The sequence below is a fragment of the Phaethon aethereus genome (genome assembly GCF_964289735.1).
Source record: "Phaethon aethereus genome assembly, chromosome: 1".
NCBI classification, from domain to species: Eukaryota; Metazoa; Chordata; class Aves; order Phaethontiformes; family Phaethontidae; genus Phaethon; species Phaethon aethereus.
Window position 1 is genome coordinate 78,896,613 of NC_138575.1, and position 24,011 is coordinate 78,920,623.

At 39.3% G+C, this 24,011-nt stretch overlaps 1 protein-coding gene across 1 annotated transcript in view; it reads left to right on the top strand.

Moving 5' to 3' along the window:
• LOC309408651 (rho GTPase-activating protein 8-like) overlaps window positions 1–23,680 on the top strand; it is a gene marked incomplete at both ends in the record, with an annotated part of 58,051 nt that extends 34,371 nt beyond the window's left edge. The window contains 5 exons of the mRNA XM_082004546.1: window positions 990–1,063; window positions 12,651–12,728; window positions 13,403–13,531; window positions 16,571–16,674; window positions 23,483–23,680. Of these exons, the coding sequence (XP_081860672.1) occupies window positions 990–1,063; window positions 12,651–12,728; window positions 13,403–13,531; window positions 16,571–16,674; window positions 23,483–23,680 (583 nt within the window). The remainder of the gene's footprint in view (window positions 1–989; window positions 1,064–12,650; window positions 12,729–13,402; window positions 13,532–16,570; window positions 16,675–23,482) is intronic.
• Between the last annotated feature and the right edge of the window lie 331 nt (window positions 23,681–24,011).

Consider the following 24,011-nt stretch of genomic DNA (forward strand, 5'->3'; position numbering starts at 1 on the left):
TTAAAATATCAAATATGAAATTGTACATACAAATATATATTAAGTCTACTTTAAAATCTGAGATTGGTCCTTTATTTTGTTGTTGATTAAAAATGTAGCAGATACTGACCATCTCTTTTGTTACACTTTCTAAAACTGCCAGAGACTTTTTTTTATTAAATAAGGAAGATAATTGCAGAATTTTCTGCACTGTCGAGATCAAGAAAATGCTATGTTTGATTTTTTGCCTCAACTGCTCACTCGTGAAAGAGAAAGGAATCTCATTTCGTGGGAATCATTCAAAGTGTTAATAATCTCGCTGTATCGCTTTGCCTTCAAAATAAGTAGTACAATATCCTTTTAATTACACATACACTGTGGCTTAAAAAGAGACAAATGACAAAGAAAAATCTGCATGATAAAAGGCTCCTAAACTTGCAGCATCCCTTGATCAAGGCTTGTTAGGAAGCACTCGCTGCAAACTCCTTCCTTGCCTGCTTCTAAGCTGCCTTGAAACCCCGTTCCACCAACGGTGTCTAACCAAATCCAGTCGGAGCCACCACCACTGCCATCACCGTGTCATGGTTAAATGCAGCCCTCCTGCGGCGTGCCGAGCAAGGGGAACAAAACTAGAGCAAAACCAATCTTGAGTAGGGGCAAAGTTAGCCTGGAACATCATTCTGCTGCTCTGTCCTTGACTCCTCTTCAGTACTGTAAAAAGCACTTTTTTATTACTCAGTGCCATTGCAGTTATACAGCTTTTCTAGCAAGAAGAAAGAGCTTAGGAACAGCTCTTTGAATAGAAGTCCAAGTCATTTGTTTCAGTCGCTCGTTCAGCGCCTATTAGAGTTGTGGAGGACTCTTGTGTTTGGTGTGGGCTCCTTAATTTATGGAATTTAATGTATGCTCTCAGATACCTCTCAGGTTTTTGCTGAGACTGTTCTTGGTTTTGACTCTCTGTCTATAAATGCTGTTTAAAGACTGTTACTTTTTTTCTTTTTTCTTAACAGTATCAAGGACAAAAATAAAGGTGAACTAATCCCCCCAGTAATGAAGGAAACTGTATCCTACCTAAAAAGAAAAGGTGAGTTTTGTGTCAAAAGAGGATGTTTTTCAGAACAGGGACAATAGTATGAAACTATATAACGCTTAGTGCCTGATTCAGCAAAGTTTACAGGTGCACAGGATATGTTTATAGCCTGAAAACTTGAGTAGCTATTGGGCACTGCCTTGAGAGCTTTGATGGGTAGGGAATACTTATTATCAGATTATTGTCCCACTGTGAAAAAAAAACCCCAAAAAACAAACAAACCTTTTTGCTCTTAGGATTAATTAGGCGATAGCAAACGAGAGAACATGTCTTGAAATACACATCGTCAGCCTGTATCATATCGTTGGTTTTAAGTAGAACTCCCAGTAAAAATCAATGAGAAGTTCTGTTTTTATAGAACCAGTAGCCATAAAAACTCGTTGAAAAAACGTGTTTTGCAGGAGTAAGCCTGAAGTCCTCCCTTCACAAAGTGTTTTTACTGGCATTTATAGAACATTTGACTGCAGTTCGTATTTATAGTTACATTATATATAGAGATAGAGATTACAAAGACCCATATTTAAAATGGGAGCGTCCAAATCCGATTTCCCTATCTTGCCTTCATGTACAGGGCAAAGAGAGGGTAGGCTTTGAACTGCTGGCTATACCACCGAGCTCCCTAGTGCATACCTGACCAACATAAAGGACCAAATATCAGGTGCGATCTGTAGGGTAAGTGCACTGTATTCCCTACAGAGGGACAAAGGCACATGCAGGGAGAAAGTCAGAGATAAGGCTGCAGTCTTGAAATTCCTTTTCCTCCTGTAATGTGATGTTACGTTTTGATCCCTGATTTTTAAGGCATTCACAGCAACATTTCCATAGCCTTTTGTGCTCCAAGGCCTCAGAGTTTCACAAATGTTTGCTAAATCTCACGATACTATAGCCTAGGAACATTTATCTTACAGGTGACAGAACAGAAACAGAGCATAACACAGTTATGTGACTGGCACAACATTACACAGTGATAGAACTAGGAATGATTCCTAAGAACCATGAAAGAAGGTGTGAATTTTTAATAGGTATGTCAAGTGAAGAAAATCAAAATGTGTTTGTTTCAGTTATTAAAAAAAAAAAAAGGAAATATAACTGGTGTTTAATATGCCGTTAAGTTTGGTTAATATTTGAAAAAATTTTGAGGATCAGCATGATTTTTGTTAAGACAAAAAAGACTCAGATCTCTATATTGCTGTTAAATGAGTTTTATCTGAATTTTTCCTCATTTGTATTGACAGCACACAAATAATTTAAAATATAAATTTTGAGTAAATTACAGTCTTTTGTAGACAGGCTCACCCAAAACCTGTATTCCCAATTCTTAATTTGCATCCTTGAGCTGTCATTCTGAACAAGGTAAATTTTGCTTTCAGTACTCAAATAGTGTGCATCATTGATCTCTGTTCATTGTAACTGTTGCTACAAGGGTTTTCGGTCTGAGTTTGAGTTTATTTGAACCCTAAGTGAGAAATTTCAAACTTTTAAAAAACTTGTACTGAATAGGTTTCACATTTATGAAGATGAGGTGGGGCCGGGGCAAGAAGAATGTTGCTTTGCAGCTTTATTGCTGATTCTGAAGAGAAATCCTGGCTTCATTTAAATTATTGCAAGATGAAACTGATTTAAATGAGGACAGACTAGGCTCTTAATGTCTTGCCCTCATTGCTAGGCTATGCTGCTTCATATTTTAGCTTATCCCATGGTAAATAAGAACATTAAATAACTGCCCGTTTTATTTTTGTTTGGCTTTCATACCTTGAGTGAAGCTGATTAATGAATGCGTTGGAGAATGAGAGAGATATCCACTGCAGTGGATACCTGCTTACAATTTGCAAGCAGTGGACCATAGCATCTATAGGGATGCTTGCGTATAGAACAGCTAGCTCCTCGCCTCTTGAAATTGCTGATTTATCTTCAAAATACCTTCAGCAGCCGAGGCCAAATACTGGAGCGGGGCCAGTTCTGCCATTAAAGGTATCTACTGAGCTGCAGTAGATGAAGAGTTCCTAATAGACTTTATTGAAGGCCTTTTGGTCCAAATTCAGGATTTCCACTCAAGCCCATAAAGCTGTTTGGATTTGCTGTTTCCAGACTGGTGCTAATGATGAAAACTTTGCAGGTGTAGCTTGTATCTAATATTATGGTTGGATACAGAGAATGTAAATAGTTCACTACTAAGAATGTTGAAGGCAAGTGACTGGCAGCGTGAGACAATCCCTGTAATTATAATTGTAAGTGGGTAATTAGAGCTTGTGTAGTCTATCAGTGCATGCCCCATCTGCAGATGAAAGCTAGACTTTTTCATGTTTTAAATTGTTGTGAAACAATCATCCTTACATATATTTAACTTATCTTAATAGGCAAATACCTCTTCCTCACTAATCACAGGAGTCAAGAGAGCTAAAATGAGGATGAATGTGCACAAATTTCATTACTTCTCACAGCTGTTATTATTTAGAAATTGAGTGAAAATTTAGTCACTAAAATGTTAATTAATTTAAACTTTTGGCTGTGCTTGGGAGCAGGGCTTTGCATATCTGGCACTTCCTTGGACCTCTTTAAAGATTTTAAAGAAACAGGACATTTATGGCCATCATTATATTGTGCTGGTGACCAGTATCTAGTCATTCTTGTACTGATCTGACACAAAACCTCCTCCCTGCCTTGCTTATGTTCTTTCTGGGTGTTGTGTCTCATCACTATTGCACCAGTCCCATACCCTTCCCTCTCAACAACTGCTGAGCCCAGCTCAGATACCCACAGTTTTCTGAAGCAGCAACCCCAACTGTGCAGTACAGGGTAAAAAACCCAAGTTTTAGCTCTCATGGTTGTGATAAAAAAAGGGTTGGCTCAACCTTGTCATTGCTGAATTTCTCCTAGATGACATGTTTGTTATTCTGAAAGCAGTAATCATCCTTGGGTTTTCTCCAAACTTTTTTTTATTTTGCTAAAAACTCATCTGTTCAGTGATGATTATAAAGAATAGTCTCTGAGGAAATGTGGTGATACTTCTGAACAAAGCACTTGTCCTACTTTGTGCATCTGTGCAAGTCAGTGGCATGGTAATGCTGGGCACCAATACGTAGCCCAGCCCATGCACTTGTTAGCTGGACTATCTCATTTTTTTCCCCAGCTCGCTCTCCTTCTGTGCCCCCAGAATGAAGGGCATGGGCACTGTCAGCACTGATATTTTCCAACCAAGCCCAGGTTTGCTCAGAGCTGTCATATTCCCAATCATAAGGAGATCTCCACAAACCAGATTTCTAAGGAGGGATGGCTTGTCAGGTGGAGTGTTTTCTGACATTCTCAGCCAGTTGATGCTTGAAAGCCAAGTACCTGCCATGCCAAGGCTGTTAAGCAGTAGGTGATAGACATGCATTTTTTTGCACTTGATTATAAGTGTGCAGGTATCTGTTGTACCTGCTGTCTGCTATAATTTTAACTCTTTCTCTAAATCTGGAATATCTGAATTCTGCCATCAGCTTCAGCAAGTGTCGGTTCCCATGCTGACAGCCCCGGGAGGCTGACTGGCAGTGTTCTTTGCACTCCAGACATGGCCGTGAGCACAGCGAGAGCTTCAGTTCATCTTCCGGAAGTGACAAAAATTCACTGTCATTACCCTATTCCATTTGATTTTGGCATCATTTCCAGCCTCGCAGAATTAGCAGGGAGTGGGTTTTGTTTTTCACCCTACATGTAGTATTTCCACTCTTTCTTCCCATTGCAACATTTTGACATCTGTGTGCCTGAAATCAGTTTCTGAAACTCTGACTTGGATCACAAAAGCTTCTGCAAGATCATGCTTCACCAACAGGGTTAAGATTTCTTGAAACGTCAGAGACCTTCTGACATCCATTAAGTCCATTCTGTACTGCTCCGGCTCTTGTTTCTTGAACAGATCTGATGTAGCAGCTGTGGTGGGATTCAAACTAGGCACCAGCCAGCAATACTATGCTACCAGGCTAAGGAAACTTTCAGCCTCTAAAGTTCACCCAGTAAATTTTCTGCCTCAGTTTCAGACAACACTGTTGGCAGACATGTTCTTCCTAGTGTTGGAGGCATCCTCATCTGTACAAATGAGCCAAAACTCCCTTTCTTGTACCAAGTCATCGAGTGGGCTCTGACAGCAGCAAGCATGTCCTCATCCCCAGCAGCCCAATTAGCGTTATGACAGTGGATGCGGGTTTCTTCCTCTCATGTTTGTCCAACTGGATATTTAGATAGCTGTTTCTGAGCAAGATGGCTCTCACTGGGTCCAGTCAGTAAGTCACCCAGTACCTTAACAGTCTCTAAAGAATCTAGCATAAGCAGAGATTCCTCTACATTGTTTGTATGATATAAACAAGATCTATTATGGCTGATGCCTCAGACACTATTGCAATAAACACAATAAACTAAGCTTCTTAATTTCTATAATAATTTTCATGGATTTTTTTTCAACAAAGGAAGAGCAAATAGCCATTTCACCACTTTCATTCTAGCTCCACTTTAGAGTAAAAAATGTTTCTAAAGACACTTAATTTCAGTTCCTGCTAACCTTCACAGGGAAGAATTGGTTTCCTAAAATGAGTTCTGAGTATCTGAGAAAATCATCATCTCATCAAGACCTCAGAGTTCATTTTCTGGACCAAATCAGACAAGTGCTCTTAATTTCAGAAGTAAGGCGTTGGTATCATCCTGAACCCAATTGGTGATTTAGTCAGGCCAAAGAGGAAGAGTAGGTTTAACAGGGCCTGTTTGTGACTGGGTCTTCATAGTAACCAGCAAACCAGAGGACATTTTTTTCTATGCTCAGCCTCAGAATGACAACCTGTTCATCTGTCTGGTTTATAAATGCAAGGCTTGACTTGCACTAAATAAGTTTCGGGGTTTTTTTGTGTGCTACCTTATCTCTACCATGCTGTGAGAAATTACCTTGCTTAATTAAATATTCCCTCTCTTGTCAGAACAATTTATAAGTGTTTCTAACCTGGTGTCATTCCTTTGGCGGTAATGATCTTCATGCTTTGTTCACAGGCCGTTTTCTCCAAAAAGCCCAGCTTATGCCACAGGGTGGTAATTTTCTTCCTCCAGTTAACATGTCCCCACGTGTCCTCAGCAACCTATTTTGTGCTGAAATGAGACTGTAAATGGGGGCTGTCACTTCTAACCGACCATTTTGGTAAGCAGGGATATAAGTAATGCCACGCTCTGGAGGATGCATCTTGTGTGTATGGCTTCGGTAATGCTCAGGGACGGGGCTGTGCAGGTGGCCGAAGCTGCTGGTGCTGCCACACCGACCCGGCAGGGCAGAGAGGGGCCCTCTCGCTTCAGGGCTGCCCAGCCTCTGGGGCAGTTTTATCCGTCGTAGGCTTTAGGATTCAGAAATGCACTTCTGCTTTTAAACTCTAATAAGATGTCAGAGCAGAAGTTCCTTTTCGTGTCTTTTACCGACATGTGGCTTTTTTTTTTTCTAGAAAAGCAGGTTACAGACGGGATATAAGGTATTACGATAAATTAAAAGCTAGGTGGTGTGTGGCTGGTGGTTTTGGTGTTTGTTTAGGTCACTATTAGTATAATTCACCATGCTCTCTTGATTTTTAAACTCTGACCTGCAGTTTGAGTGTACTAACTGGTAACACACTAAAAATAAAACTGCATGGCAAAACCCATATTTTCTTTGCAATCCCCTCAACATCTGGAGGTCAGGCAACAGCTTTTGAGGGAATTTTTATTTGACGTTGTGGTGGGTACAAACTGCAGTGTTCAGACCTGCATGAAGATATCAGGTTACAAAGGGCAGCAATGTTGCTCAAGCCTATCTCAAATATTAATACACTGTTATGTGTATTGGTCTTATGCAAAAGACCAGTTTGAAATACATGAGTAATATTATTATTGTTAATCTATTTTATGCTTTAGAGAGTATCCCCAAAGGTATAAATGACATGCTTGTCCGTGTCTTAAACAATTTAAAACCAAAGATAACCTGCTTGGATTATTACTAAAATTTCAAAAATTTGATAACATTTGCATTCTAGAGAATAGCCATATAAGGAAACAGCTACCAAAAAATTGCACAGAGAACTGATAACTAAAGAGACCATGTGAGATCAGCAACAGCTCAGAAGCAATGGAACAATAAACTCATGGTGAAGGAGTTTCACTACAGAATTATAAAGCAGAAAAGATACATAGTCCCCTATAGGAAAATTATCTCGCAGTGGCCCCTGTTGCTGAGTCTTTCTCTCTTACCTCATCTCTTTTGTTGACTGGAAGTGCTTTGCAGCACAAAGTTTTTGTTCAGTGTTGTCTTGTGGTACCACAGGAGAGTCCTGGGTGATGACTAAGACTTCTAAATGAAATGGTAATAACCATGCTATAGAGGTTTAATGATAAAGTAATAAATGTCCTATGGTATGATTATAGTGACAGCTAAAGCTGTCCTTTATCTGTTCAATAGCAGAAGCAGTGGTAAACAGTGATTAATCTTTCTTCCTCATCCCCTCCGTGAAGCACAACAAATCTTGCTGATGGAGAAAGTTTTGGTTCCATTTTTTAATGTGAATTAATACATCCTGGTGGTGATAGTCAGAATGGGTAGAGATAGATGGTTATGCATTATTCTGAATATGTTTGGATTGCTGCAGCTTAGCGAGTTTGCCTCCTGGCCTCCACTTCTTGTGATCAATCAAATATCTTTTAAAAATGCAACACTGGGAAAGCTTGACATTGGCCATATAAACATTTCTGAGTTCTTGGCTCTTTTGTTTTCATGTGAATGTTTTTTACCTAGGGTTCATGGAGATGAGATAAATCCCAAGACTGGTTCGTATGTCATCAAATAAAAATGAACCTTGTAATAAGCACAGTTTGTGTTTTTGGTGCTCAGACATTGTAAATAAATTATGTTCAGAGGTGCCAAGTGTAAACTGAGAATATTCATTCATAAATCCAAAGGCTAGAGACTATGCTGTTCAAAACTGCACGGACACAAATACACTTTGGGTTCTGTGGAGGATTCACAGTTCTACGTCCTTGCTGATGGTCAGCTTTTCAGTAGGGCTGGAACTGTCCCTTCTCTTCCCCCCTGCCCTTGATCTGCTGTGCACCTTCTTGCAGTGTAAATCATCTTTACAAACTGCAGACATCACACTCACTTGTTCTCTACTCATTGCACAGAGCACAGGGGAAAGGAAGGGTGTGCATTCTCCTCCTCAAACTCCTACTGTATTCTAGCTTTAAAAAAAAAACTCAAATTTGTCTTAAGTATAAAAATTCAGAGTTGCCAACACTTTGGGCATTTAAGATGTTACATTGAAGATGGACAATTAAAATATGCCATAAGCTCATCAGTCCTCACATTAGAAATAAATTAGTTCTAATCTTTAAAAAGGAATCTTACTGTAATTAGGTAATCTGCAAGAAAATGCCTAAATCAGTTGTATTAATGAGAATGAAAACCACTTCCAAATCAGGATGGACATTTCCTGAGACTTGGCAGGACCCCAGTCAAAAGAAACATTTCCAAACTCAATTTGGGACAGAAGGAATTCAGATGCTCACTCTTTGCTATTTCTCTTCTGAAAGCAGATAAATTAACAAAGGTTTTTGATGCCAGCAACCCTCAAATCAAGGATGATTGAAAGAAAAAGAATGTAGTTTTCTCATCTCTCTTTCGTTGACAAGTTTGCAGCAATGTGACAGCATGTGTTGCTTTAATTTATCTTTATCAGTTTTGATTTTCTATGTCTTTCCTGTGGGACAACTGATCGGGGGGGCATAAGGGGGCTAAGTATTTTTAGCAACAGTTTATTAATTTGGAGTGTGACACAGTTGTGTCATTGCACTGTGAAATTTTGTCTACTGTGGTAAAAGCCAACTTATTTCAATGTGGAATGAAGTGCCTGCCTGTTTTCATTTATGATTACTGACATTTAAATAATTACTCAGTTAAGTTCTCAATCACAGAATCCCTTTTCATTGACTACAGATGGCTCCTTCACTAGTCACATACTATGTTTTTCTGTATAGCACTTAATATTTGAAGTAAAATTGGACTTTTTTTGGTCTGGAGAATTTAGTGCAGGGTAGCAAAAGTCCACTGATCTCCATATCTATCTGTCTGTCTTTTTTTTTGTGAGGTGCAGGGAGCACTTTGCACTAAGTTATCTCAGCAGGGGCTCTGCAGTGTTGGTAGAATACGTGAGTGAGATGCAGCTGCGTGTTATCAGAACTGGATAGCCCAGGCTAGCTGCACATGTCAGTCAACCCCTAGCAGTGTTCTGGCAAGCACTGCTCTGCTCCAGGGTTGGTATTCTCTATGGACTGTGTTACCCATGCTATTAATGGCAAATAGAAAAAAAATATTTCTCTGAAGAGACACAGCTGACTGGAGTCATGCTGTAAATGGGATTTGATTGAAGAACACTACTAACAAAAATTAATTAGGCTACTTTAAAATTATGTTTTTAAAAGGACAAAAATGCATGCTTCGAGCTGCAGTGACCAGGATTGTCTTCAGCCAATTTTGTTTCCTCATCCTGTAACTCTGGTGGCTCGGGCATGTATTTTGTGGGCAAGTATTTTGTCTGCAAAAAAAAGACAAAGTTATTTTATTTTAGTGTGGGTACCTTGTGTTAGCTTAAGTATGGTAGTTCCAAGACCTTTTTTTTTTTCCCCCCTAGTGTCTGAAAAGGAAGAGACAGGTCTGGAGAAAGTATTTCCTGGCTGTGTGTAAGGCTGTGTATTTATCCATCACAGTAGAATAACCAACGAGAGGCTTCAGGTCCCTTTCCTCCTGCCCATCCCTTATTATGAGACTCCAGTTGGGGGTATGTGCTAGTGCTGTTCAGATTATGTGACATGGGTATCACCATCAATCAAATCATGTTTTCGGGTAGCTTTTCTCTTCCCTGCCTAAACACAGAAAGCACTGAGAGCAATTAATAGACTTACAGACTTCTAAATAAATATCCTGCTCAGTTTGAATGCTTCTCAGAAGTCAGAAAAATATATTGCAAAAAGGCTTTCTCTGTACCCAGGCTCATTGTTTTCTCCCTTCAATAGAATGATTGCTGTTAAGTCATATTTCTGTTTACCAGTAGACTGAAGATATAACCCATGCTTTATGTAAAAATTGCCATAATATATTATTTTCTGGTCTGAGCATCTTTTATGCAAAAAAAATGTGGCGCTCTTGCTGTCATGCTTCTATTTTAGAAGGAGAATATAGCTTTTTCTTTCTTCCTAACAATTATACTAGCCTACATTTAATTAGCATCACGTCATTTGATTAGGTTGCCCACAGATGTAAGAAGGGTTGGAGATACCTGCTTTGGTAGTTGCCCATATCGCAGATTTCTGCAGATAGGCATAGAAGTTGTTTTTCCCCCCTTCAGACCTCCAAAAAACATATCCAGCAAGAGCTTGGTGTTATGTGCCGTTACAGTAACGTTGATGGGATGAAGGGCCAGACAAGTATAGCTGCTGTCTATGCTACAGATTAATGTCTTTAATTAGACTCTTGAAACCTTAGCCAATGAAGGCATAAACATGTTAAGAATTGATATTTATTACATTGTAGTTTATACAGTGAGATTCACATCAGATTAAAGCATTAACTATTAAAGCCATTCCTGCAAATCAAATTGCAAGCATTTATGATGTCCATTTTCTGAAGACTTGCTTCTACAGCAAACTGCTGGTCCATTGACAGCCAGCATAATATTCTACAAATTCTCAGAAAATTATTGTATTTCTTGTTTGCTGAGGGCAATGCCTTGACAAGCTAGCTGTTCACAGCTGCCACTTCCAGAACCATGTCTTTAGACAGGTTGTGCTATAAATCTAATGGAACAGTTTTACTACAGTGATGCCATTTGTCGTAACTTTATTCAGCTGAAACATGGCCTGGTCGGGAATAAAGCAAGCGGACAAATAGATCATAATTATTGTCCATTTGGTTCCTTTAGTAACCACACATGTCTGGCTTAGATATTGTACTTTCTAGCAGAGCTTGGGATTCTTTGCAAAAGTCTCTGAAACATGTCTATGAAAATTTACTTCGATAGTGCATTGCCAGTTCTTTTAGTATACTGATCTGAATTAATATGAACAAAATACTAAATGTTATTCTCTAAGGAATGGGTTTATTAAGGAATTTTGTATTAATTTACTAATTTTTCTTGTATAAAATACACATGCAACCTGGATGAATTTACAAGAACGACTGAGTATCTTCCATTAATATATGATTCAATTTTTTTCTAGAACACCGTAAAGATTCTTGATCATGTAAATAGATGCATGTGTACTTTAGCTGAAATACACAAACGTTGATTTCAGTCTGGCTACTTACCTGCTGAAAGATAAGCATGAAAAAATAAAAAAAGTAAATCTGATCTTCCACACGCACATAAAGAAACTTACAGCAGTCCCTCCAAGTCGGTGGGTGGTCTTCCACCCTTCTCAAAACGTCAGCAATTTTATGTTTTGTCAGACCAGCATAGGCTAATATTTTAGATGACTCTGCTTCCGGTAGGAATCTCCAATTCAGACTACGTGTGAGACAAATTGCGTTACCTGCTGGGTGGAAGGAACAGCACAAACTGGAGAGAAGGAAAGAGAGAGGGAAATGAGGATTTTACCAAACTCAAAAGCAAGAAGTACCACAAGTCTCAAGAAAAGTAACACTTCTTGTCTCCATCCTGTTTTGCATAGTAATTCAGATAAATAACTTACCTTGAAAGCTGTGGTCCAAATTAGATCCTTGATTGGATGCATTTTATTGACTTGTTTCCTCTGTAGCTGAAGTCAGATTTCAGTTAGTCCACAACATAAAAACAAATTATGATAGATACCCCTTAAGAGATTTATAATAAATATTTCAGAAGTGCGTCAAGACTAAGAACCAGGTATTTCAAAATACCATGGACAGGCAGAGTGCTAAGTCCCACTGACGTCCAGAGAGAGGTCGAAGGAGAAACGGTCTGCCCCAAACTACTTTAAGCTGGGGAGGCCAGTAGCCCTTCAATGGTAAGAAATAGGCTTCTCCATCCAAAGATCCTGTGAAACATTCCCCAGCCTGACACATCCTGTCTCACCCACTAGCAGACGAGGGAGCTTAGGGAATCTTTGCAAATACCCTCTTTAGCTTGCTAAATGTTTAAGGCAAGGAGAGTAGCAGATTTACAGGTGTGGTTTGGGGCTCAGTTTGCAGATACACTCGGTTGAGAGAGGGTGGATAAGCAGCCCGGTAAATCTAAATCTCCTGTTTCTATGTCACTGGGTGCAATTGAAAGCTACTTCTAAAGAAAAATTGTGGTTGGCAAGAGACTCTAAAAAGAAGGTGGTAGTATTTAGGTTTCTAAAGGAAAGGTGGTAGTATTTCCATGAGACACGTTAAAGAAAGTGCTGTAGGCAATGCTGAAATATGATTTGATCCTACATTCTATTCTTAAGGACTTTATTTCCAAAAAATGAGTGTATCAAGTGGCTTTGTTTCCATGCCTTCTCCCTCTGTTCTGTTTTCAACTGAACCTATAGGGAAAAACAAGCAAGTGACAGTTTTTACAGATAAGACCTGCATTAAATGCTTTTTCAGGACTGCAAGTAGAGGGTGTCTTCAGAAGGTCAGCCAGCATCCAGACTATCAAAGATGTTCAGAAACTCTACAATCAGGGTAAGCTGTCATCATACCATTGCCAGTAATAGTGTGAGGGCTTTGTTGATCTTGGTTTGTTAGTGAAGCAGAAATGCTAACTTTCTTATAATTAGTTAATCATACCATTTGTAACATAATAAGAGCACTAGTACAGAAACCTGAAAGATAGCAACAGGCACTTAACCGTCACTGAATTGCTATTGACTTGCCAACAGCAAGTCATCAGCTGATGTCAGACCAGCGCTTACAAAATCTGTAGCAGATAATGAATGATAAGGTTTGAATCAAAAATGGTCTATTTTTTCATAAACATTTGTACTGCCTCTATGTACTTTACTGTATTTACAAAGTACAATGTCTCTCTGTCTTTTTGCCTCTGGTGTTTTTCCATGGCTATGGCAAAAAAATATGATTTTACCTCATAATTTATGAAATGTAGTGAAGCAATTTTGAAAGTCGCTGACTTCCGTGTGAAGTCATTTTATGAAATGCCTTTATGGGAAGAATCTCTTTTAGCAAGATTAATAAGTCTATGAAAAATACAAAAATAAAATGCCAAAAGTTACCAGCAGCAGAAAGCCAAAAGGTTTTCTGTTCAAAACGTAGTGTGAAACAGTTTTTAAGTAGTAGTTTAAAGAAAAAGTAAAACATACGAATGACCACCTTTTTTTCTTCTTTTTTTCTCCCTTTAGGCAAGTCTGTGAATTTCGATGATTATCATGATATCCATATTCCTGCTGTTATCCTAAAGACTTTCCTTAGGGAACTCCCTCAGCCATTACTAACATTTGAGTGTTATGATCATATCCTTGGAATCACCAGTGAGTATAAATAGGTTTTAGCAAAATCTATACAGCAAGTTGAACTCAACCTGGCTAATTCATAATCACTGCTGTTTGCTGACCATGCCACAGTTTGTGGGTATATAATATTATTGGTGCTTTTAATATAAATTAGTGCTTCACTGCAGCCATGTATGGACAACCTCATAAGCTGTACCAGAGCAAAGTGGTCAGGTTTTTACAAGGTTTACTGGTTTATCTATATATCATACTGTATTATTAAGAATTGGATTGGACTTCTTGCTGTCAGTGCACCATTTTTATGTCATGGCACAGCATATGACAGTCTCAATGATACAAGTTACGTCAAAGCAGCTTTAGTTTTAGCAGCAGGAATGGCAGAATTGTGGAAACAAAATGTAGTTGGTCATTTGTACACTTTTTTTTTGTGGGAAGGGAATTATTTTTATTTCAACTATTCCCATGGAATAACATATTGGGGAAGAAAGGATCTAAAGCCATGAGAAGAGAAGACATTGATTATCTAAAGGTCTGGCACCACATGAAACTATGAATTATAAAACTTTAATTAAGCGGCTGTTGTCAGGGAGTAGGAGTTTATAATGCTGGCAAGCCAGCCCCCTAATACATGGGGCTTGAATATCTGAGATCCCAGAATATCTGGGAGTTAGTACCTAGTACTTGCAGAAACTGATATTTTGCCAGGCTATAGCCAAGCTAGCAGGAAACCCATAGGGCTTCCAGTCACAAGCACACATTTTTCTAAAACCTGCTTTTTGAGGAAATTACATCTAAATGGAGTATGGCTTGCAACAGAGTCCGTTAGCATACCTCTGGTAACCATGGGCTGATGCTGTTGCAAAGTGTAGGTTATCGTCACTATAATGAATGTTGCTATTGGAGTAGGGCACTAAAATAATTCAGACTGGTGATAAATCTCAATTGCTACATGTTTGTAAAGTATAGAAGTAAAGCAAGTTTACTGTACCTAGATAAACTGTATTCTAGGTAAAATTCTTATACTGTGCCTATCACTAGCATCTGTGCATACTGTTTCATATCATTAACTTTATTCATGTATTTCCATTAAAAAACTTAATCAGCTCATATTCAGAATCCTCTGAAGTTTTGTACTGTTTTGCTATTTGCAACTCTGTAGATCACCACCTTCCAAATCACGGATTCATCTGTTCACAATATATATCTCAGGGCATCGAGAAAAATAGGAAGGTGGTAGAAATGGAGGTACTAAGGATAGTCACTCAGAACTGGAAAAAATGGGGGAAATTTGGAAAAAGGATGTATAAATGCTAATTTTTACTGAATTAATCTTGTGCTGACTTTTTGGACATGATAATACTCTGTGATAGAGCTAAGTGAAAAATGAGAACAAGTCTGAAAAGAATCTGAGAGCAATGCATTGTCCTGGGAACACTGGGAGGTTTTGCTGGGCAAAGCGCCTGTGAAACATTCGTTCTATGTTATTTTACTGGCATTTTAAATGTTGACAAAATATGTTGAAAAGCGGAGTTTAAGAGAATTTCTCCTTGAGCTTTCTTGTTATGCAGTGTGATGTCCACTGTCTTTTCTTAATGCTGTGCTGATATCCTGGTTTTAAGAGATCTTAAGCTTGAGAGTCAAGCTGGACTGCAGCAAAGGCATATTCTCTGTGAATGTAGTGCTGAAGGGAGCTTTGAAGAGGTGTGATCGCAGACAGCTGTCTTGGGATGATTTGAAAATTCTCATTCTGTCTTCTGGAAGACACCAGAGCAGCGTGTGATACATCTATTACATCTCTTAACCTGCAAACCCAGAAATACAGTATCTCTTCTTTACAGTACTTTGAAATGATAGTGAAACTTTGCTCTTTAGTGTCTCATCTGAAACATTTTTTAAAGAGTTATTGATGAGAGCTGTGAAATAAATTAGCCGAGTGACTGACTAAAAAAATTAATAAAACCTTGAAGCTTATAATTGTCAAAGAATTTCTTCTTTGATTATGAAAACTGCTAACAAGGGTTCCTTTACCCAGTCTTGCCACACTTCCTGCATTGTTTACTCTGCAGAAGGCTGACAAAAAAATTCTTGGGACTCAGATTATTGTGTTTTACAGGAACTGGTAGCTTTGCAGTAGGAAAAATGTCAACACAGCTCACCACAGTAGAGCTTCATGTGTTTAATTCAGAGCTTAAGGGAACATTTAACATGCTGGAATTTGGTGTATGCACACTTACTTATGCGCACCTTTAGCTGCATCAGCGAGAGGGAGAGAGAAATGCGATAAATGCAGAAAAAACATCATCACAAATGGGCTGGGTAGGTCAGGCATGATTGTCATCATCAGACCTTTCTCCAAATCGGTGTTAAACTTCCAGTACTAAAATACTAAAATAATTACAATATTCCAGGAAAAAAAAATCACTTGGTACAGCATTTGAAATATAATCCAGTGTTACTGTAATTTGCCCCCTCCCCCCCTGACTGTTCCGATGATGCAAGGAATTTGGGGTGCAGTTTTGGTTTTGTCCATCTATAGAAATGAGTTAATGAACTTGCTTAGGTTCATCTCTAGAAAATTCTTACCCACCCAAGTGGCCATCTCATAAATTTTTGCGAAGACAGAATAGTTTCCTGCAGTATCACAAAAGTGTTTTTAAAGTTAGTAGAGTACCAAAAGAGCATTTTGGGCAGGACTATGTCTCAGCAAGAATAAAATCAGAGCATAAAAAGTAAATGTCTGGATTCAGTGTATGAAGAGATAATGGGATTCAAATCAACACCTCTGTAGCAAAGAAACTATTTTGGCTATTTCACCAAATTGAGAAAATACTCTGGAAGTTACTCTTAGCCAGATATATAATAATACGAAATATGATAGGGACTTTCAAAGGGATAACCCTGTTACCGTTAGTAAGAGGTAGTACAGGTTAGTAGAACTGAATTTTGTAGTCACTTTTGCAGAAGGATATCTAAAGTAATTCCAGTAGATATAAATAAGGTATTGTTTCTTGGTAATATTTTGATGTTTTGCAGCTAAGACTGACTTTGACATTGCAGGTGTGGAGAGCAGTTTACGAGTCACCAGATGTAAACAAATCATTCAAGGACTTCCTGAACACAATTATGTTGTTCTGAAATATCTGATATGCTTTCTCCATATGGTAAGTAAAGGCAACATTTCCAAAAACAGTGAAAAATAGATCTTTCTGAATGTTCTTTTTAATTCAACATTTAACATCTCCACAGAAAATAAAACTGCATAATTTAAAAAGTATGGTGAGGTGGTTGTGCAGTACTCGCTGATGGAGTGAACTCAGGATGCAGGACCCTCCAGTACTAATAAGAGTCAGTGCTAAACAATAGTCTGCCTATCCCTTTGTCATGAAATTATTTAGATGTAATGAAAACTACTGTGCAAATTTAGTAAGTGGAACTGTGCCTGCACTGGACTATTTAAAAGTCCTGTCCCCTCCACATGCACAAATACATGTTTTTATTGGTTTAGTTTTGGGTTTTTTTCCTATTTTGGAGTGAAAAAAGCCTGAAAATAGTGGTTGTGTAATTTTCAGTGCCGGAGAAAAACTAGGTGAAACCCCCTTTTGTTTCCAAAGTAAAAATCTTGGGCAACTAAAATACCAAATAAATTAGTGTTATTTTAGAAAATGATAGAAATATTAATGAGCTTTACAACAACAATCAGCAAAATATTTTATATTAAATCTTTAAAATAACATTTTCCTGTTTAAAATAGCCTTTCATTCTGTAATTTACTACTGTCATAAATGAAAAACTTTGAATGTGCCATTTTGCAAGGATTTTTGGTATGCTTCAAGATAAATGAAATCATATGTCTTTTGTTGTACTTTTTGATTTGCTGATTTTTTTAACCCATTTTTTGAAACCCCACAAGTGTGAGGGTTTGGGGAACATCCACTACAAATAGTTCTACAGTTAGCCTAGTGACATCCTTTGGTTGCCAGTTTATGTGCAGGAAAAGACAGTAATAGGAGTGTAAAGTTCCCTTTTTTCTGCCTTATCCAAAGCATTGCCTTTTCCAGATTGCATTTTTCAATCCAAGGTGCCTAAAATTGAGGGTCATGGTATAGCCGACATCTAAATAAAGTGATCTAGCCTTTAGGAGTCCTAAGAACCCACCAAAGCAATTGTGTGTGTGGAATGATGCGAACATTTTCACCAGTGGATTAAATAGTCCTCAGTAACTGTTCTTGGGCTGCAATCATGTTTGCAGTATTCTAGCCAGTAGGATATTTCAGAAACAAGTACATCTAATCCCTTTTTCTAGCAAAACACTAGAGAAAAACAACATTAAAGGAAACACGTTGATACAGCCCTCACTCAGACAGCACTTGCCAGGTTCCTGTAGTACCCACGCGTTCGTTTACTGTTGCTTAGCTGAACTCTAATGCTATTAAGGAAATCCTTATGTCGTTTGCTGTTATTTTAGCAACTGATATCTCTCCTTAGTGTTATGAATCGTGTGAGTGACTTTGTTCCAGTAATAGGTGCACCATCTCAACACACTGCTTAAGAGGCGAGCACTTGAGGTGTTAATGAGGTGTGCAAAAGTACTACATAGTGTGTTTTGTAGTTGGGCAACAGATTCTAGCATTATTTTTGAGTATGCCTTGTTATGTAAAGCACAGCGTCAAGTTGATACTAGTGCTCAGATCTGCAATTTTTGCTGATCCATGGCTTTTCATCCTTAATGTCTCAGGGAATATTTGCATTTGGAAAGGTCAAGGGAACATGAAACAATCTGGGAGCTAGAGATTTCTATTCATTGCAGATCCGAGTGCTGCACAAGCCGCCACAATTCAAACTTGAACAGACCACTCTACCAATAATCCCACTTTTTACCTGCAAAAGCATCAACCTTCTTACATATAAGAGGCAATTTAATTCTTCCATGAGCTCAGCCTTGAGTAGTGCAAGAGGTACTTGTGGTAATTTCATGAAGTGGAATGAATTGTAATCACTAGATACAGGTTTTGAACGCTCCAAGTTTGATACAGGCTTGTGGAAGAAGGGGAAAAAAAAATATTCCTATTTTCTCTGCAGTCTCAACCCTCTTGCTTAATGAAACAACTCCTTCTAGTCCAAGGGTGCTATAGCAATTCAGTGCAACTCCTACAGAAGTAACAGACTTGAATTTCAAAAATAGGTCCCAATTCTAAAGAACTAGTTTAGCAATGCTAAACCTTAGTTTAGCAAGGATTTTGCCAGTAATGAGCCCAGCATGCTGTGAAAGGTACAAGCTGGCCATCTCCACTAGAGGGGGATTTGCAGGGTCCTCTTGGAGCTACAGCAGACTGAGGTCCCTAGGCAGAATTGGGCAACCAGAGGCAAGAGGGAAAACAAAGGCCAGTTTTCACAAGTCAGTCAGTGAATTATGTCTGTAAAAATTGTCTGTACTTGCTCAGCTGATCACACAAGACATGAGTGCGCACAAACAAGTGTGTGTGTTCCACAAGCCCTGTGTTACACGTGCAGTAAAGTGGATTTAGGAATGCATATGCAAATTAAAGGGCCCAAAGAAATCTTCTTGTAAATAACTTGGCAAAGCAATCTGAGGGCTACAGTCACCCAGTTTTGAAACCAGAAACCATTTAGTAGAAAACCATAATTGTAGTTTTCCATGACAGTCTAAGGCTAAGCAATCAGGAAAGTTTGTAGAGGCAATAATATCTAGGTTGCATTTTTAAAACCATGTCTTTGGTTTTGGTACCAGCTGATACAGTCCCCTCCCTATGCTTACATACTTTCCCACTCTGCTGCCATGTCTTTGGTTTTGGTACCAGCTGATACAGTCCCCTCCCTATGCTTACATACTTTCCCACTCTGCTGCTTATTTCTCTCCCTGCAGTCATGCCTGATGCAGCAGAAAAGTGGTTGACTTGGCTGAAAGAACCATTGCAAAAACACGCCAAATTCAAAACATCAAACTTGGACCAACTAGAAAAAACTGAGAAGATTTTGAGGCCCATAAGCTACGCTTCAGACCTGTAACTGAAGCAGCAAAGTTAAAGCCAAGTATAAGCTGGGGAAAAAAAATGCTCTAAATTAATGTTTTGTCTCAATCACTTGTCCAGCTGAAAAGTGTAATTAGCAACCAGCAAAGTTTGGGGGTTGCTGGAGATGATGGGGCACACTGGGAAGGATTAGATGACTAAGCCTCCTGGAGCAGATACAAGCAGTTGGCACGTCTGCAAGGTAGCTGAGAGTCGGGGATAGAAACATTTATTTCCGGTCAGTTTGTGGGGGTGTTTTAATATCTAGTAATTTTCTTTTGAAAAAGTTTTATGGAGCTCCTTTCAGCATTGTGACTGACAAACCAAAGAGATGGTGATGTCCTTATATTTTTAAAATGTGATGGTAACTGGCTTTTCCTACCCTCTGTATTTCACTGTTTAAGTTCATTAGGTAGTGTAGTGGCTGTCTGGTTTCACGCCTGCAGCATCCATGAGAGTGCTGGGACACAAGTATGTGGAATCCAACAATCCAACAAGCTCGGTGTTTATTCTGGGATAGTGAAGGTGTATATTTTGCATTTTTTTTTATGTGGCACTAAATCTTCAGTGTTTATTGCCAGTGATGAGTTTTGCAATGTACAAGTTTTCTCTTTCTAAAGGACTTTCTTTCAGTGTAGGCTGTCATCATTTAATGATTTTTCTATACATGTTCCAGTGAAAGGGAGGGAAACCCAACAAACTGGAGCTGTGTAGTTCTTTGTTGTAATACTTCTGTGATGTTCAGATGATTCCTTCAAAGATACAATCTAGGTCTTTGGAGAATTGTCTTTTATTAGCTTGTCAAATTGACAGAACAAATGTATTTTCACTTGAAACAGAGATGACTGTTAATAACTTTGTGAGGGAATCAAAGGAATCAAGGGGGTTAGTCCAAATGCTAAAGATGTCCTTTGTGTTTCTTAGATAGAACGTAGCTTTGGGGTGCAGTTATTTAGAAGGGAAGCCCATAAAGAGGTTGGCTGACTGCATGCTGCCCCTACATGGTCTAGTGTTAGACGAAAACATCAACTGCTCATGATGGTGTTGTAGATGAAGTGGATGTGTTCCTGTCATTCGAGAAAGAAAACTGGCATTGGAGTAATGAGGGGGTTGAGATGGTGTGAAGCCTGATCTCCTCAGGGAGAGATAAAGCCATTATCACTGGTGTGACAAGGCTCCCTTACTTGCAGCTCTTGGTGCGCCGGCAAAGATTATTGTGGAGAGAGTTGGATTCACACTTTTTCTTGGATCTGCTGAGGAAGGGATTGCTGTGCATTTTGGAGTGAAGCAGCGTGCAGTGTCTCCCTTGAATTCCTAAATGTCAGCCTCATTGATGACTCCCAGATAAGGCTTAGTGTTCCTCTGCCTCAGATGATACAATCACTGTTTCATTTTATCTTAAGGATTTTCTCTCAGGGAGAAGCTGTGTCATGGGTATTTTTGTTGATCATTTCAACATTGACTGTCTCCTTGAAATGTTCACGTAGTGGTGGTGTGTGGGAAGAGATGGTTTCATCTTGGAGTTAGAAACATTCTTTGAAATAGTTGGCCTAAAGAGAGAAAATAAACGTAGCTCTACTAGCAAGTCACGGTGGTGTTGCTTTGAGCTGAAACATTGGCCTTCAAAGGCAGCAGCTAGGTTAAGCTGGATATGTTTCAATTAGAACTTAAGACAGGACCTGTACACTATTTGCGGGATGGAGTGTGTCAGGGAGCACCCTCAAAAACCCAGGGGAAGACTAGTGCAACAGGTTTGACCCCTTCCACCCTCTGCTGTCCTCCAGTGCTTTACCACATGCTCCTGTGCCATCACAGGGTGCCTGCCCTGTATACAATTAAGGTACCAGCCTTAGGATATACAGCATGTATCTTTGGTTTTGTGCTATAGGAACACAATGTGATGGGCTGTAGCTTTCAGGTTATTTTAGAGACTTTCAACTGAAAGAAACACAAAAAAAAAATTTGTCCTCCATCCAGAGGGGTTTCACACATACAGCATTACACAGTGTGGATGCAGCCAGTATGAGCCACTTGATCCAAGGGCCAGAATGCAGTCCCTAACCTTGTTATACTTATTAGTATCCAAACACCAGCTTCATTGTCCAGCTACCTTCAGGGCAATACCTCGGTCTATGTCTCCTTGTTAACAGGGAATTCATCATTGTCCTAATTGTTTTCCCTTATCAGTTATTTTGGCAGTAGTTTAGCTTTTGCTACATTGCTGTAGTATAAGGAGCTCTTGTTTGAGCTGATCTCATCTGAAACAGATTAAATTAACAAGATGGGCTTGCTGGTTTTTCTGTGTAGTTAAATAATGCATTGAGAGTGGTATGTGAAGGTCAGCAGGTTATACGTGGTTCGTGCTCTAGAGAGAATGATGTGGGTTTTGCATAAGGTCATGAAGCAAGCATTGCCGTTTAATCTGACGACTTTATTTCCAAGTTGTGAGGTCAGTCCTCTGAAAAGGTGGTTATGGGACCAACATCTCCTTCGTCCAGCCTTGCTTCATGAGCTTAAAAACAATTGAAGCCTTTAATATTTGTAGCACAAGTAGCATCATGGTAGCTCTGGTGTCCCAGAAGGGTAAGGCAAAGATTGGAGGGGAAAATAGTACTTATTATTGGACAAATTAAGATGATTAGGAAGAAAATTTTATGCGTTTGGGCACATAAGTGTTTCTTCATGTCCCCCAAGGAAAAGACTTCCATCCTGTGCACGTATCTAAAGGGCATTATAATCCCCTAATGGCTGAGCAAATAGGCTCCTTGCTAGGTAAAACACCAACGAGGGTGGGAATGTGCTGTAGGAGATAGAGGGGAATGAAACCTGTGTTACAGGGCAGAGGGCAACTGGAATTTATGCATATGCTAAGAAGTGTTCACATGATCATGAAGTTGCTTAGATTTTCTCCTAGTGCCCTCAGGCTTTCCATAGTACTACAGAGCTGCCTTTTCAGGAGGCTTTATGGCAAGGCAGAAATGGAGAGACACTGAGAAGTACAATTTTTGTTTTCCTATTCCACTGGAAATTGTAGCAGGAAGAATACGTGGGAGATTTTGCCCAATAATTCCTTGTTCTGTTATGAGGTGACAGTTTCAGAGTAACCTGTACATTGCGCTTTGTGACTGCAGCCATCAGCCTGAGAAGAACTGTCTGAATTACCTAGGTCAGGAGGAATCAAGAGCACCTTCAGCTTGCTGGATCTCTACAATAAACAGAGAACTTGTCAGATAGGACACCCAGACCATATCGGGCTTTAGATACTAGCCATCCAATGCAGGAGAGCAAAACACACACAAATTCCCTGCCAAGTTCACCCAGAGGAAAAAAAATACTCCTGCTACCCAGTTTTGGGCTCACATCCACAGATAGAAGTAGGACAAATCATCCAGGTGCAGGACAGATTTCAGTGCTGTGTATTTTACCTACAGCCCATTTTCACCTCCATTGATTTAGAGGAATTGAGTGGCTGTGGAGGTACTTGGAAGTGAAGTCATGCATTGGTGGGACAAAAAATAAAGTCCTTCTAAACCCTTGCAAATAACTTCAGAAGTCCTCAGGGTTTATTCTATAGAGGACTTAATACTGAAGCTGATGGTGTAGCTGTTTGTTTATGCTGTCCTTCCCTGCCACCCAGCAGAGATAACAATAGATTCCATATAGAAGGATTGAAAACAATTAATTTTCCTAGCATAAGGAAACAATTCAGCCTTTTTGCTTGACTTACTTGACTTATTCTTGTACTTGAGGGACACAGGCTCCAGTGGCCCCGTAGCTCTAGGCTGCCTAGTCAGCCGTGAGGCTGTTAAGAAGCCAGTGATGTACCTGTGGCCAGGGTCTACTCCCATCATTGGTTCATCCTCAGTACAGGATGGTGTCTTGTCTCTCACTCTCCAGGGCACATGTCTGCATATACCTATTCATGTTTATGTTTTTCCAGGTTTCACAGGAGAGCATATATAACAGAATGACATCATCCAGCCTGGCCTGTGTCTTTGGTGTGAATTTGATCTGGCCGTTGAAAGGAACAGTCTCTCTGAGTGCTCTGGTACCGCTGAATCTCTTCACTGAACTACTGATAGATTTCTACACAAATATATTCAACTCCCGAACAGTGCCTGGTGAGATCTTACCTTAATGCTCCCAGAAAGGAAAATGGAGTACAGCTGCCTGAAGGAAAGGTCTCTGTGCCTCAACTGGTGAGAGCTTTCCAGGGCTCTCTCCTGTGAAGAAAACTTCCAATACAGAGAAAAGTTTCTATAGCCTTCCAAATACCAAAGACGTTGGCAGAAGCACACTGCCCCATATATTCGCATCACATGGGGGAGAATATGTACATGAAGATTCAAAGACCAGTAGGTCAAAATGAATCCCCTTATTAAACTTGAGCAGCTGACAAAAAGTGTTCTGTAAAAGAAAAAATCATGATACTACGTGCCAGTCTGTCATTTCTTTGGGGATCTGGAGAC